Source organism: Mastigoproctus giganteus, chromosome 3 (assembly GCF_048544385.1).
Source record: "Mastigoproctus giganteus isolate SK-2022 chromosome 3, ASM4854438v1, whole genome shotgun sequence".
Taxonomy (NCBI): domain Eukaryota; kingdom Metazoa; phylum Arthropoda; class Arachnida; order Uropygi; family Thelyphonidae; genus Mastigoproctus; species Mastigoproctus giganteus.
Window position 1 is genome coordinate 247,928,414 of NC_143577.1, and position 13,230 is coordinate 247,941,643.

Sequence of the window (13,230 nt, forward strand, 5' to 3'; positions counted from 1 at the left end):
GTAAGCATGTCAATTTATAAATTGATAAATTTATTTAATTTATAAGCATATAAATTAAACAAATTGATAAATTTATTCAATTTATAAGCATACAAATTAAAAGCAAACGACGAAACCTTCATGACAAGCACATAGCACATATTGAACAAGGATTAGCGAGAAACATCCACGCTCGTGATTTCGTCACCCCTCTCCCTCCACCCACTGAGCGCTGTTTTGAGCGGGAAAGATAATTTTAGCCATGACCACGTTTTTTTATGGCGGAAAATGTTCACGGCACTTTAAAATTCAAATTTTTTTAGGTTTCATTTTATATTAAATCAACGACCGCGAATACAGATACCGCGAATAGCGGGGGTTTACTGTATATATATATATATAATAAATCCTTGTTATGTTAATACCCCTTGTTTCGTCTTAATAGACTGACACCTCAGAGCTATAATTAGTAGTACGAACTATCCAAGCTAGGGAAACTAGAATAAAGAGAAAAATAATAAAATAAAGTCCTCAGTACTTGGATCTTCTGATGAACAAACAGGATAAAATTAATGGAAATAATATATTATGCAGCAGGTAGCATGTGGGCCTTGGAAGGAAGTGGGGACCCCCCTGTTTAAAGGAATAAAGAAATAAAAACAACAGCCTTTGTGGTTCCAAGGTAAAGGGGGAAAGAAATAAGTGAGGAATGGAAAATATATATATACAAATAAATATATAAATAAAGAAAATAGCAAAGAATTAGAAAAGGATAAATAACAGAGGGAATAATTAATCATAATTCCCCCCCCCCCCCCAATACAATACTTTACAATCTCCAAAAGTTGCATATAGACATGAGGTATAAAACATGAAACCTTTGCTTTGGTGCAATACTAATATTGCTGAAGGCTAGCTGTCACCACACTTATCTTATTGTGCAGCTTTATGCATGTATCACTATAACTGAACAAGCCCAAAATATTTAAGATTTGAGGGCACAGTCATTTGGGAGAATGTTAGGTTGTTATAGCTTTTTTTTTTTGCTGTCAAAATTTTCTCTCTTCCTATATGCTTAAGTTTATATGCTTCCTATATGCTTAAGTCCTATATGCTAACATATGCTTAAGTTTCAAAATATGTGTTGAAAGACTGAGCAAAATATATACATGTTCTCCCCCTGTTTACACACTCTTAAAAAAAAAAATTGTGTATTTTTGTTTAATTTCACTGATATGTGCAATTACCAACACCTTAAAAAGGGTCCATAGGAACTGAGACAGTAATCTACCCAGCCTGCTTTGCTTTTTTCCAGACTAACCAAATTTTTATTTAGTCCCTCAATTACATAGGAGTTTTCTCTATAAATACAGTTCAATGAACCCTAATAATAAATTCTTTGGAACTTGTAATAGAAATGCACAAAGCATAAATTGCACGTTAGTTTTGAAACTATATGACTGTTGGCAAATAAAACTGATATAGTCTACAACTAACTAATGTAAGTTTTACTCTTATTGGTTTCATTGGCAAATTACTAATTTTCTCCCATTAATATTTTTCTTGTTTATCTAAAAGATAAACAAGAAAAATATTAATGGGAGATAATTAGCATACAAAATATTTATCTTGTTTATCTTTTAGATAAACAAAAGATAGATAGATTGCATTTATGATCAGTGATCTGAAAGACTCAAGCTCCCAACTGTTTCATATAGCCAGGAGTCTAACATATATTAAATATACAGTCGAACTTGGTTATAACGAGCACGGAAATAACGAAATCATGGCTGCAATGAGTAAAATGCCATAATGATTTTAATTTATGCGCATTCCCATACAATCACTGTTATAACGAGCATACTACATGGATATACTAAACTAATTTTGGTAATTATGCAAACATTCTTAATTGCTAGGGGTTGAAAAAACCCAATTCTTCAAATAGACAAAAGGGCGACTTAGCTTTTATGACCACCCGCATCAGATCAGATTAGCAGCCAGTTTATGACCTTGTCCTTTTGTAGATGGGGGCTAAACGCTAGTGCATCAGCATTCTGCTTGTCTCATTACCCTATTTACAGATTGTCTTGTATTCACTGAACCATAAATTTATTTCAAGACTTCTAAGAACTTTGTATGCATTTCAGGATTTCTAAGAACTTTGTATGCATTTCGGGACTTCTAAGAACTTTGTATGCAGATCACTTTACTGTCATTTTAAATAAAATCAGTTAGAAATGAACCCCTCTTTCGGAAACATGTCTACTAACAAAAAAAGTCTCTCTCGATTCTCGAAAAGTCGAAAGTATTCATGAGTTAGAATGTGGTGCAAAAAATGTTGAAGTGTGTAAAACGTTTTTGTCCTCTTCAACAGTAATGGCATTGTGGAAGAATAAACATGTTTACATATTGCCATGGTAAAGAACGTAACCAATTAAAAAAAAAAAAAAAAAAAAAATTAGAAATCGCAAAGTTACAAACGCTGATGAAGCATTGCTTCAATGATCCACCACACAAAGTGCTGGATTTTCAATAGACGATCAGATCTTGGTGGCTTGAGAGGAAAAATTTTCTAAACAGTTTGAACACTGTGATTTTGTATGTAACAGTGGTTGGCTGGATCGATTTAAAAACTGAATATAAACATATTAATACCAATAATATGTAGGTATATATTAATACTGTATTATTTTTTCTCTCTAATATTTCTTTTATTTTTTTGAATCTATCTTTTTATCAAGTTATTGAGAATTAAAAAAAAATAAGAGGCAGATTTAACTCATCACTGATATAGTGAGTAACAGTTATAACGAGGAAATTGTTGGTCCCTTGATGCTCATTATAACCAAGTTCGACTGTATATACATTTTTTTAGAAATGAAGAAAATGGAAATGGCATTCTAAAACAAATCATGGCAATTTACTTTGTTTTATCCTACCTTTTAATCCGTATTAAAAGAATGAAAACAACTCACCCATCAAAGTTGGAGCTTGTACAGTCATACACCATATCTCTATTATTTTTCATCCCTAAATACTCATCACAGTTATCACAGCCATCAAATTCAAACTGTTCAAATGTCTGAAAAAATGAAAAAAATTGTAATTATTGCTAATTTTTTCTATTTTACCTTATCTTAAAATTAATAACAAAGTCTGTTATGAAGGAAGCATTTTTAGCAAGGCCATGACATAACTGCAAATTACTTGAGTTGCAAAAGTAAGGAAGTTGTTTACTATTAAAACTACAGCATAACTATATCCAATTGGTCAGGCAGTTTGAATGTTCAAATTAACAATAGCAGTGCAAATGATTCAAGAAAGCAAGCTAAAAAAAAAAAAAAAACCTACTTCCCATTTCACCTATCCATTCCTTCAAATAGTTTGTCTAGTTCTTCCTTGAATTTATTTAAGTTATCAGCTTCCACAACAATGGATGGAAGTTGGTTCCAACAATCAACCACCCGCTGACCAAAGGCAAATTTCTGCACATGCACATCTATTCTGCAACTGTATTTCTTCAATTTGAATTTATGCCCCATCATGTGTGTAGTATCAGCAAGAGGAAGACTCCCATCAGTAATATTGAATTCTCCAACCCATAAAATTACACTGATCCCTTGTGTTTATTCTAGATTATAATCTGAAATTTTATTTATTTTTATCTTAAGAGAATGGATAAAGCCTGTGCTATTAAAGGCAACAGTGCCTGCACAATCATATACTGTATATGAGATCGGAGCACCAAGTAGCATATTGAAATTACTTAATTTCAATTCTCATAAGAGAATTTAATCTCAATAAAGTAACCAGCTGATTATATTTGAGCAGGCTCTCATTTTACTAATCTTCTCTATTGGCATTTTACTGTTATAATAAATATTACAATTGAATTACATAATTAAGGAAGAATTAATCATAAACACTAATGACTTACATAAGCAATGTGTTTTTTACGATTAGTTGCAAAACAGGAATAATACAAAAAAAAACCTGCACTGGAATGAATCTGTGTCAATCAATATATGATGTATACTTTTATTTATTATTATTTTTTTTCCCTTGCAATTTTGAGGCCCTTGTTAATGCAAATAAACTAATTTAGCTGTAATCAGCAATTTGAACATCGTAAAAATCCAGGTAATACTGAAGTGCAGTGACACTGAAATTAGCTGTGGCATGGAAAAATGCCACCAATGTTAGTTGTCTCACACTGAGTTGAGAGCAACGTCATGATGTGATGTTGTGACCAGGAAAAGTGCATAAAATGTGCTGAATACAGCCTTCTGTGCAATTCAATGACAAAATGAGCATTTCTCTGTCAATTTATTGTTTAATATTAGTGTTTAAGCTTTATCTTACGTTTCAATTGCAATTTATAAAAGTTAATAACTGCAATTTGTGTCTGTAGATTAAATTATTATCCCAAAGTTAGTGTTCTAGAATAATAATTTCATAATTATGAAATAAAATAAAATAGCTAATGCTATTTGACTTTATTGAAACTATATACAGAGTATGGACGGCTATGCTATCCTCTCATATGGATTTAAACTGCTTAGTTAATGCAATTATCTCAATGCTCACAGCAGAACAAACTTTGCAAATCACTTCCGAACCAAAAATCAACTTATCGATAGACACTATGTTTCAGTTAGGATTATTTAAACAATAGCTTTATTTATATTCATAATTGTAATAATTAGACAAAATAACCTACAAGATGGAAGTTTAAGGGAGAAATTCATGTGCTAATGATTTCTTTCCTGCAGTTGAACATTATGTGAGAGAGAAGTAGAAGGGAATCACCAAGAGAAGAAAGATGATATTCAGCTCAAGACCCTGGGTGTGCCAAACCCATATTCACCAGATGTGAGCCCCTGGGGTTAAATATGATTAAGTGCACACTGTCAGTCTCAAGTTAACCTGAGACGTACTAGTCATTAAGATTTCATCAAGGCAACTGAAGCATAATTACACTGCCTCAGTATAGTTATTATTATTAGCTATATGGTGCAACAAAGTCTTATGCTGCACCAACCAAAAAATTTCCCAAGTTACCCTGAGAGAGAGAGAGAGAGAGAGAGAGAGAGTCAGAAGTAGAAGAGAATCACCAAGAAAGAGAAGAATGATGATATCCAGCTCAGGACCTTGGGTGTGCCCAGCCCATACTCACCAGATGCGAGCCGCTAGGGTGATTCAATTGCCTTAAAAAAATTTAATTTAAGTTAATTTAAAAAGTTAGAGCTAATTTAAAAAAATAATAATAACAAACGATTTGTTTTAGGTCAGTAATAAGAACCACTGTTAGAAATAAAATAAATGTGCATTTATTCTATTTAAAAACAAAATTTAACCATTGCACAAATAATAGATAGGAATCTGGTTGCACTTGTCTCGAGTAAAGGCAGAAAAAAGATACAGATATTGAAACCACCTGAGGTTTTATTAATCTTGCTAAAGCAGAGTGAGTTTTTCTTGAATAAAATATTCATTTAAGAGTAATGCAGAGCCTCATTACATTATGGAGGCACTTCTTTAGAAATAAAAAAGCATTGCTCCAATCGAGAAGTAGTAAAAGCAATCCTGAATTTTTTTGTGCAAAGTACACTTTTTTTAAGATTACTTTATAACTAAAATTAATTTGTTAAATATTATTTATTAGGGAAAAAATTACTAAAAGGCTTTTTGTGATCTTCTTTGGTCCTTAGCTGGCAGCTGGGGGAGGCGGTTGGCCACGCAACCAGTATGCTGCTGTAGGTGCCGCAGGGTTTCGGACTTGCTCTGTGATGTTCTTCCATACCTTACGATCAATGGCGTCAGTCCTGGCCTGGTTAAGGTCGAGACGTCGGCTCTTCAAGTCATTTTCCACTTGCTTGGCCCATGTTTTCCTAGGTGCGGTCCGTTGTATGCTCCATTGGGTGGGTCGTTGTCTCCAAAGGAGTCTGGATGGTATTCTGTTCGTGCCCATTCTACATACGTGGCCAAACCATCTAAGCCTTCGCTTCTGGATTTGGTCGGCAATGGTTGGTTGCTGTTGGCATCTGGCGCGGATGGTATCATTAGTGATGCGGTTGCGAAGAGAGATGCCCAAGATCTGCCGCAGGCATCGCATTTGGAATACCTCAAGTTTGTTCAAATCTAACTTGAGACAAATCCATGTTTCCGATCCGTAAAGAAGAATGGGCAGGATCAAAGTCCGGAAGAGTCGGATTTTAGTCTTTGTGGAAATGTTGGTCCTCTTCCACAGATACCATTTGAGCGAGGCGAATGCAGTGGCCGCCTGTCCAATTCTGCTGTGGATTTCCATGGTGGATGCAACTTTCTTCTCCTGGACCAGCGACCCAAGGTATTTAAAGTCCTGCACTTGCTCGATCTGGACGCCTTCGAGATAGATGGTGGCTTGCGACCCATCTGTTGTCAGGGCCTTTGTCTTACCAGCATTGATCTTCAAACCGTATGGCCGGGCAATGCGGGCAATGTCCTAGAGGATGTCCGTGGCTTCAGCGTCGTTACTGGCAAGGATAGCACTATCATCAGCAAACATCAGGTCAGTCACATAGTGATCCTTGTCATATTGTATGCCCTGTCTGTTTCTGAATGCTTGCCTCATAATGGCGTCGACCACGATGTTGAAAAGCAACGGGGAGGCTACATCCCCTTGGCGGACTCCAGTTTGGATGGTAAATTCCTCAGATAAATCGTTCTGAATGCGCACCTGGCTGGTTAAACCGTTGTATGCAGTTTGGAAGAGTGTGATGACTTTTCGAGGTACATGTTCAACCTCTAGTAGTTTCCATAAGGCAGGCCGGTGGACACAGTCGAAAGCAGACTTAAAGTCAATGAAAACAATGACGGTTCGCTGTCCACACCGGATCCTCTCCTCCATCAGCTGACGAATGGCAATGATTTGATCACAGCATCCTCACCCGGGTCTAAATCCTGCCTGTTCTTCTCGACTGGTTTGCTTGCGATGTTTTTGCAGTCTTGACTGGATGATCTTCATAAAGACCTTTCCGATGATGGAAAGGAGGCTGATGCCACGGTAGTTCTTGCAGTCCCGGTTATCACCTTTCTTGTGGATCGGTACGATAATGGCTTTCCTCCATGTTAGCGGAATTTGTTCAGTGCACCAGATGGTTTTGAGGAGCGAGTGTAGTCGGCGAAGCAGTACATCTCCCCCGGCTTTGATCGCTTCTGTGGTGACTTGGTCCACTCCTGGTGCCCTGCCATTCTTCAGGGATTGTATGGCTGCTTTCACTTCTTCTACTGTAGGCTCAACATCGACCATGGAGACCTCAGGGGGGTCGATCGAGAGTGCTGTTGCTGGCGGTCCCTGAGGTGGGTTGTGATTATACAAAGCTTTGAAGAATTCACTCCACAGTTGCAGGCGTTCGGATGGTGATCGCACGAAGGTCCCATCAGCATTCTTGATGTTGTCACTAGTCAATTTGGTCTTTCCACTCAGACATCTGAGGGTGCGGTACTCGTTCTTGGATGCCGCCACTTCAAGATCGTCTGCCACTTGGTTCCAGTATGCTTCTCTTTCTGCTGTCATTATTTGTCGGACTTCTCGGTTTAGCTGCCGGTACCGTTCAAAGTCGACCAACTTTGCCTGTTTCCTTTTGTCCACGAGGTTGAGGCACTTGTCTGATATCCATGGTTGCGTTCGACGTCGGGCAGGTGGACATAGGGGCTTGGCACATTCCAGGATGGCATCAGAGATCTGCTTTTCTTCTTCATTTATATCCTCGGGCATGGCCAGCATCTCGAAGCGGTTGGATAGGGCGATCTGATATGCCTGTTTGTTGGCAGCATTCATTAGCTGCCTCCAGTCCAGCTTGGCTGACCGAGATGATCTTTTTGCATGCCGTAATTTGAGCTGCACCTTAGCCCGGATGAGGTAGTGATCAGATCCGCAATCAGGTCCCCTCATGGCACGAACGTCCATGAGTGATGAGCGAAATTTGGCATTGATCAAAATGTAGTCCAGGATTGCTGAGTCCTTGCCAGATGGATTTCGCCATGTAAGTTGATGTTTTTGAGGGTGCTGGAAATGGCTGTTTCCAATGATCAGGTTGTTAGATGCGGCAAAGGACAACAAACGTAGTCCGTTGTCATTGATCTTCCCATGGCCAAACTTGCTCATTGTTGTTTCCCAACCAGATCTGTCCATGCCAATGTGGGCATTAAAGTCCCCTGCGAGGATGATCACTTCTGTCTGCGGAATTGAATCCAGCGTATGTTGGAGCTGGTTGTAGAAGTCATTCTTGGTCGGGTCCAGGCTAGTCTCAGTTGGCGCATAGGCAGAGATAATATGGGTCTTGATGGTGCCCTTGACAGTAAGCACTGCCAGGCGGTCCGATATTGGTTGGAAAGCGATCACACTACTGGTGGCCTGAGCATCGACCATAAAGCCCACTCCTGCTTCTCGTTTCTCACCACCAGAGTAGAATAGCATAACCGCTTCGTTAGGTGCTGGTGGTTGGATGATCATCGTTCCAGACCCGGTGAGCCTTAATTCGGATAATGCCGCGATTGATATCTTGCACCTAAGTAGTTCTTGGGCAATGATTTCCTTTTGTCCAACGTGGTGCCCTGTTCGAACATTCCATTCGCCAATGTTAATTGTCTTTTTCGGCGTAGTAAGCTTATTGCTGTGGCCAGTGATCCACTTCACACTAGCACCCTGGGTCCCCAGTGCTAGCGCATAGGCTACCCTGGATACGGTAACATTGTTATAAGAGCTTGTTCTGTGGCCAGTGGTCCACTTCACACCAGTACCCTGGGTCCCCAGTGCTGGCGCATCGGCTACCCCGAATGCGGTAACATTGTTGTAAGAGCTTGTTCCGAATTTCATGCAGTTTCTTGCCTAGTTCCCCCGGTTTCCCGGTTCTCGTCATTTCGGCAGGATGACCACCCTCCTCCTTTCGCAGCCGGGCTTGAGACCGTCCATGGCGGAGTTTTGTGATACCATGCTTTATTAATTCCATATTTGAAAACAGGGCTATCAAATAGTGTACATGAAATTTTCTTAACATACTTTCATTTCCACTAGTGAAAAAAGGACAGGTTCGATTACACCACTAAATTCGGGATGGATTCAAGCAAAAAGAGGTGCATACTAAAAATTACAGATACCATTTTTTCCCATTTGAATGTCCCAAATTTGGTGACGTAAACATGACCTTTTTTTTAGTACAAAATGGATGGCAATGTAGTAGTAGTGGCATGTGATGCATTAAAGGAAGCGTATGAGCTATGCAGCACCAGCAAAAAAAAAAAAAAAAAAATTACAAAACAATCCCCTCTAAATATTTGTCCAGTTCCTCCTTAAATTTATTTAACCTATCAACTTCCACAACGACAGATGGAAGTTTGTTCCCGCAATTAACCACCAGCTGGCTAAAGGCAAATTTCCGCACATCTGTTCTACATCTGTCCTTCCTCAATTTCAATTTATGCCCTCTTAGGTTCGTAATCTGAACAAGTGGAAGAATCCCATCAGAATTCAGCATGCTCAACCCATTCAAGGCCATATACACATCAATCAGATCACCTCACAGGTGCCTAGTCTCCAGCTGCTGAAATTTGCAGAAGTTAAGCCTCTCCTGGTAAGAGGATCCCTTCATTCCCCTCACCAATCTTGTTGCCCTTCTCTGTACACACTCAAGCAAATCTACATCCTTCCTTAAATGAGGCCTCCAGACCTGTACGCAGTACTCAAGATGTGGCCTGATCATTTCCTTATACAGAGGGACAATCGCCTCCTTTTCCTTGCTAGCAAAATTCCTGTATATCATTGACAAAACCCCATGACCTACCCTGGCAGCCTTGTCTACATTGCTCAGAAAACTTTTATCTGACTGCACAATTACTCCCAGGTCTTTTTCATTTTCTACCTTCTTAAGTGTAGTACCACACAGTTGGTATGTTTCTCTTGGGTTATTGCTACCCATATGCAGTACTTTGCATTGTCAATGTTAAACTTCAGTTGCCACTTTTCAGCCCATCTGCCCAAATTTTCTACATCCTGTTGCAGTAACGCACTGCCATTACTATCATTAACAACCCTGCCAACTTTTGTATCATCTGCAAAAACAATACTAAGCCTGATATACCTTCATCAATATCATTGATAAATATACAAAACAACAGTGGACCCAACACCAAACCCTGTGGGACTCCACTAATAACATTAGTCCACGAAGAGCAGCACCAATTGATTACCATCCTCTGTCTTCTCCCACTCAACCATCCTTTTATCCACTGTAGCAACTTACCCTTAATACCATTCTGCTCCAATTTGTACAGTAGCCTTCCATGCACAAGTGTCAAAAGCTTTCCTGAAATCCAAGTATATGATATCAAAATTATTTTTTGCATCCTTTGTAACCACATCATACATGTAACCACATAAGGTTTGAAAATGGCAGAAGGTTATCAAATTGTAGCAGGATACTTAATGATTTTGTAATAACTGAAAGCAAAGTGGAGGAGAAATTGTTGAAGAAAAGCACCTGGGGGTGGATGGGATCTATCCAGTTATATTAAAAGAGGTGTCAAAGCAACTAAGCAAATCCTTAGCCATAATTATGAGAGCATCCTTGGACTCAGGGGAGGTTCCCACGGACTGGAGATGTGCAAATGTGTCCCCAATTCACAAAGGTGGATCGAAGGGTGACACGAGTAATTACAGACCAGTTAGTTTAACTTCTGTTCCGGGTAAAATAATGGAGTCACTGGTTAAAGATGCATTGCAGGATCATCTAGACAAGACTGCAGCAATAATTCAGACACAGCATGGGTTTGTTAAGGGAAAGTCTTGTCTGACAAATTTGATAGGATATTATGATGTGGTTACAATGAAACTGGATGCAAAAAATAATTTTGATATCATATATTTGGATTTCAGGAAAGCTATTGACACTGTTGCGCATGGAAGACTATTGTACAAATTGGAGCAGAATGGTATTAAGGGTAAGTTGCTACAATGGATAAAAGGATGGTTAAGTGGGAGAAGACAGAGGGTGGTAATCAATGGGTGCTGCTCTTCGTGGACTAATGTTATTAGTGGAGTCCCACATGGTTCGGTGTTAGGTCCACTGTTGTTTTGTATATTTATCAATGATATTGATGAAGGTATATCAGGCTTAATGTCGAAGTTTGCAGATGATACAAAGGTTGGCAGGGTTATTAATGACAGTAATGGCAGTGTGCTACTGCAACAGGATCTAGATAATTTGGGCAGATGGGCTAAGAAGTGGCAACTGAAGTTTAACCTTGACAAATGCAAAGTACTGCATATGGGTAGAAGTAACTCCAGAGAAACATACCAACCGTGTGGTACTACGCTTAAGGTGGTAGAAAATGAAAAAGACCTGGGAGTAATTGTGCAGTCAGATATGAAGTTTTCTGAGCAATGCAGACAGGCTACCAGGGCAGGTCATGGGGTTTTGTCAATGATATATAGGAATTTTGCTAGCAGGGAGAAGAAGGTGATTGTCCCTCTGTATAAGGCAATGGTCAGGCCACGCCTTGAGTACTTCGTACAGGTCTGGAGGCCTCATTTTAGGAAGGATGTAGATTTGCTTGAGCGTGTACAGAAAAGGGCAACAAGATTGGTGAGGGGAATGAAATGATGCTCTTACCAAGAGAGGCTTAAGTTCTGCAAGTTGCAGTGGCTGGAGACTAGGCACCTCCGTGGTGATTTGACTGAGGTGTATAAGGCCTTGAATGGGTTGAGCACGTCGAATTCTGATGGGATCCTTCCACTTGTTCAGATTATGAACCTAAGGGGGCATAAATTCAAATTAAGAAAAGACAGATGTAGAATAGATGTGCAGAAATTTGCCCTTAGCCAGCGGGTGGTTAATTGCTGGAACAAACTTCCATATGTCGTTGTGGAAGTTGACAGGTTAAATAAATTTAAGGAGGAACTGGACAGGCATTTGGAGGGAATGGTGTGATTTTTTTTTTTTTTGGCTGATGCTGCATAAGCTCATACACTTGCTTTCTTGCATCACATGCCACTACTACTACCACACTAAACATTGTTTTTTTTTGCTTGAATCCGGCACAAATTTGGGGCTTACAGTAACTAACCTTTTTTATCTAGCCATTACAGCAGTGGTTTTCAACCGCCCTCACTTGCGACGATACCTTTATACGACAGTGGTATATGATACTAAGTAGCTGCACAAATAACATACATTTTAAGAAAAAAGCATATATCACTTCACCTCAAAACAGAATGGGAATTTTAATTTTTCTCTGTCATTTTGCAACCCAGACAAAACCCGGAAACTAAATTTCAGCACCTCAACAAGGTAGGCTAAGATTTGGCAACTCTTAGATTTGTCAAATTGTGTAAACCATTGCTGTACACTTAACCTAGTTTTACAAAAATGTTTGCCTGATCTCTCGTAGCATGAGACTTTTGCACTAAATTCAAGTTTATAAGAATGCTGTCACTAAGTACATAATTAAAAAGATTTCCTCTATGCAGGAGGGAAGTTCATGGTTTCATAATATATCGGTCATTTATAGTTCTTTTACTCCTCCTACCACAAAGGACTTTTCTTTCCATAAAAGTTAAATAAATCAATACACACAAACCTGCTTTGTAGCATTTAAAACGCTACCATCTGGAAAACGTTTGCTCAATGGAGAGGGAAGGAAATAAATAAAGCATTCTAGATTTCGTATGAAAAAAATCGAATTTAATTTAATAATGAACAGCGACAAACCTTTATCATGGAGCATAATAAACAAGCTCGAAGATTTCGAAGATCCTTCGGTATGCTTTCAAGAGACATCACTAAAATAGTAACGTCAAATTCCTACAAACAACCATAGAAAATGAACAATTAGCGCCCTCTAGCAATAAATAAAAGGAAGTATATATCCCAAAGGATTAAAAAAAAATAAAAGTAAATTCTAATAATGCATACAATATTCAATTTATCAAGGAAATTTTTAAAGTCTAATAATTGTGGGAATTGTTAAAAAGAAGCCAAATTATGATATTACAGTCCCTTGTAAATGATTACTTCTACCCATATATTTATTTTGTCTGTAAATTGTGTGTTATCTGGTGGATCAAAACAACCCCAGTTTCTTGGGGTAAAAAAACCTTGCTATCTACGTCTGAGACCGACTAAATCAGCCACCGAGTGAAAAATGCCCACTAAAGTTCCTCGCGTAATCGACGGTATTCGAACCCTGGCCTTTTCCATCTGATGTGGG

General features: G+C 38.6%; 1 protein-coding gene across 1 annotated transcript in view; it reads right to left on the reverse strand.

Moving 5' to 3' along the window:
• LOC150089009 (transcription elongation factor SPT4-A-like) overlaps positions 1–12,841 on the reverse strand; it is a 33,649-nt gene extending 20,808 nt beyond the window's left edge. Inside the window, exons 1-2 of the mRNA XM_090371000.1 lie at positions 12,732–12,841; positions 2,958–3,064 (exon numbers count right to left, since the gene is read on the reverse strand). Of these exons, the coding sequence (XP_090227126.1) occupies positions 2,958–3,064; positions 12,732–12,800 (176 nt within the window). The 5' untranslated portion in view covers positions 12,801–12,841. The remainder of the gene's footprint in view (positions 1–2,957; positions 3,065–12,731) is intronic.
• Between the last annotated feature and the right edge of the window lie 389 nt (positions 12,842–13,230).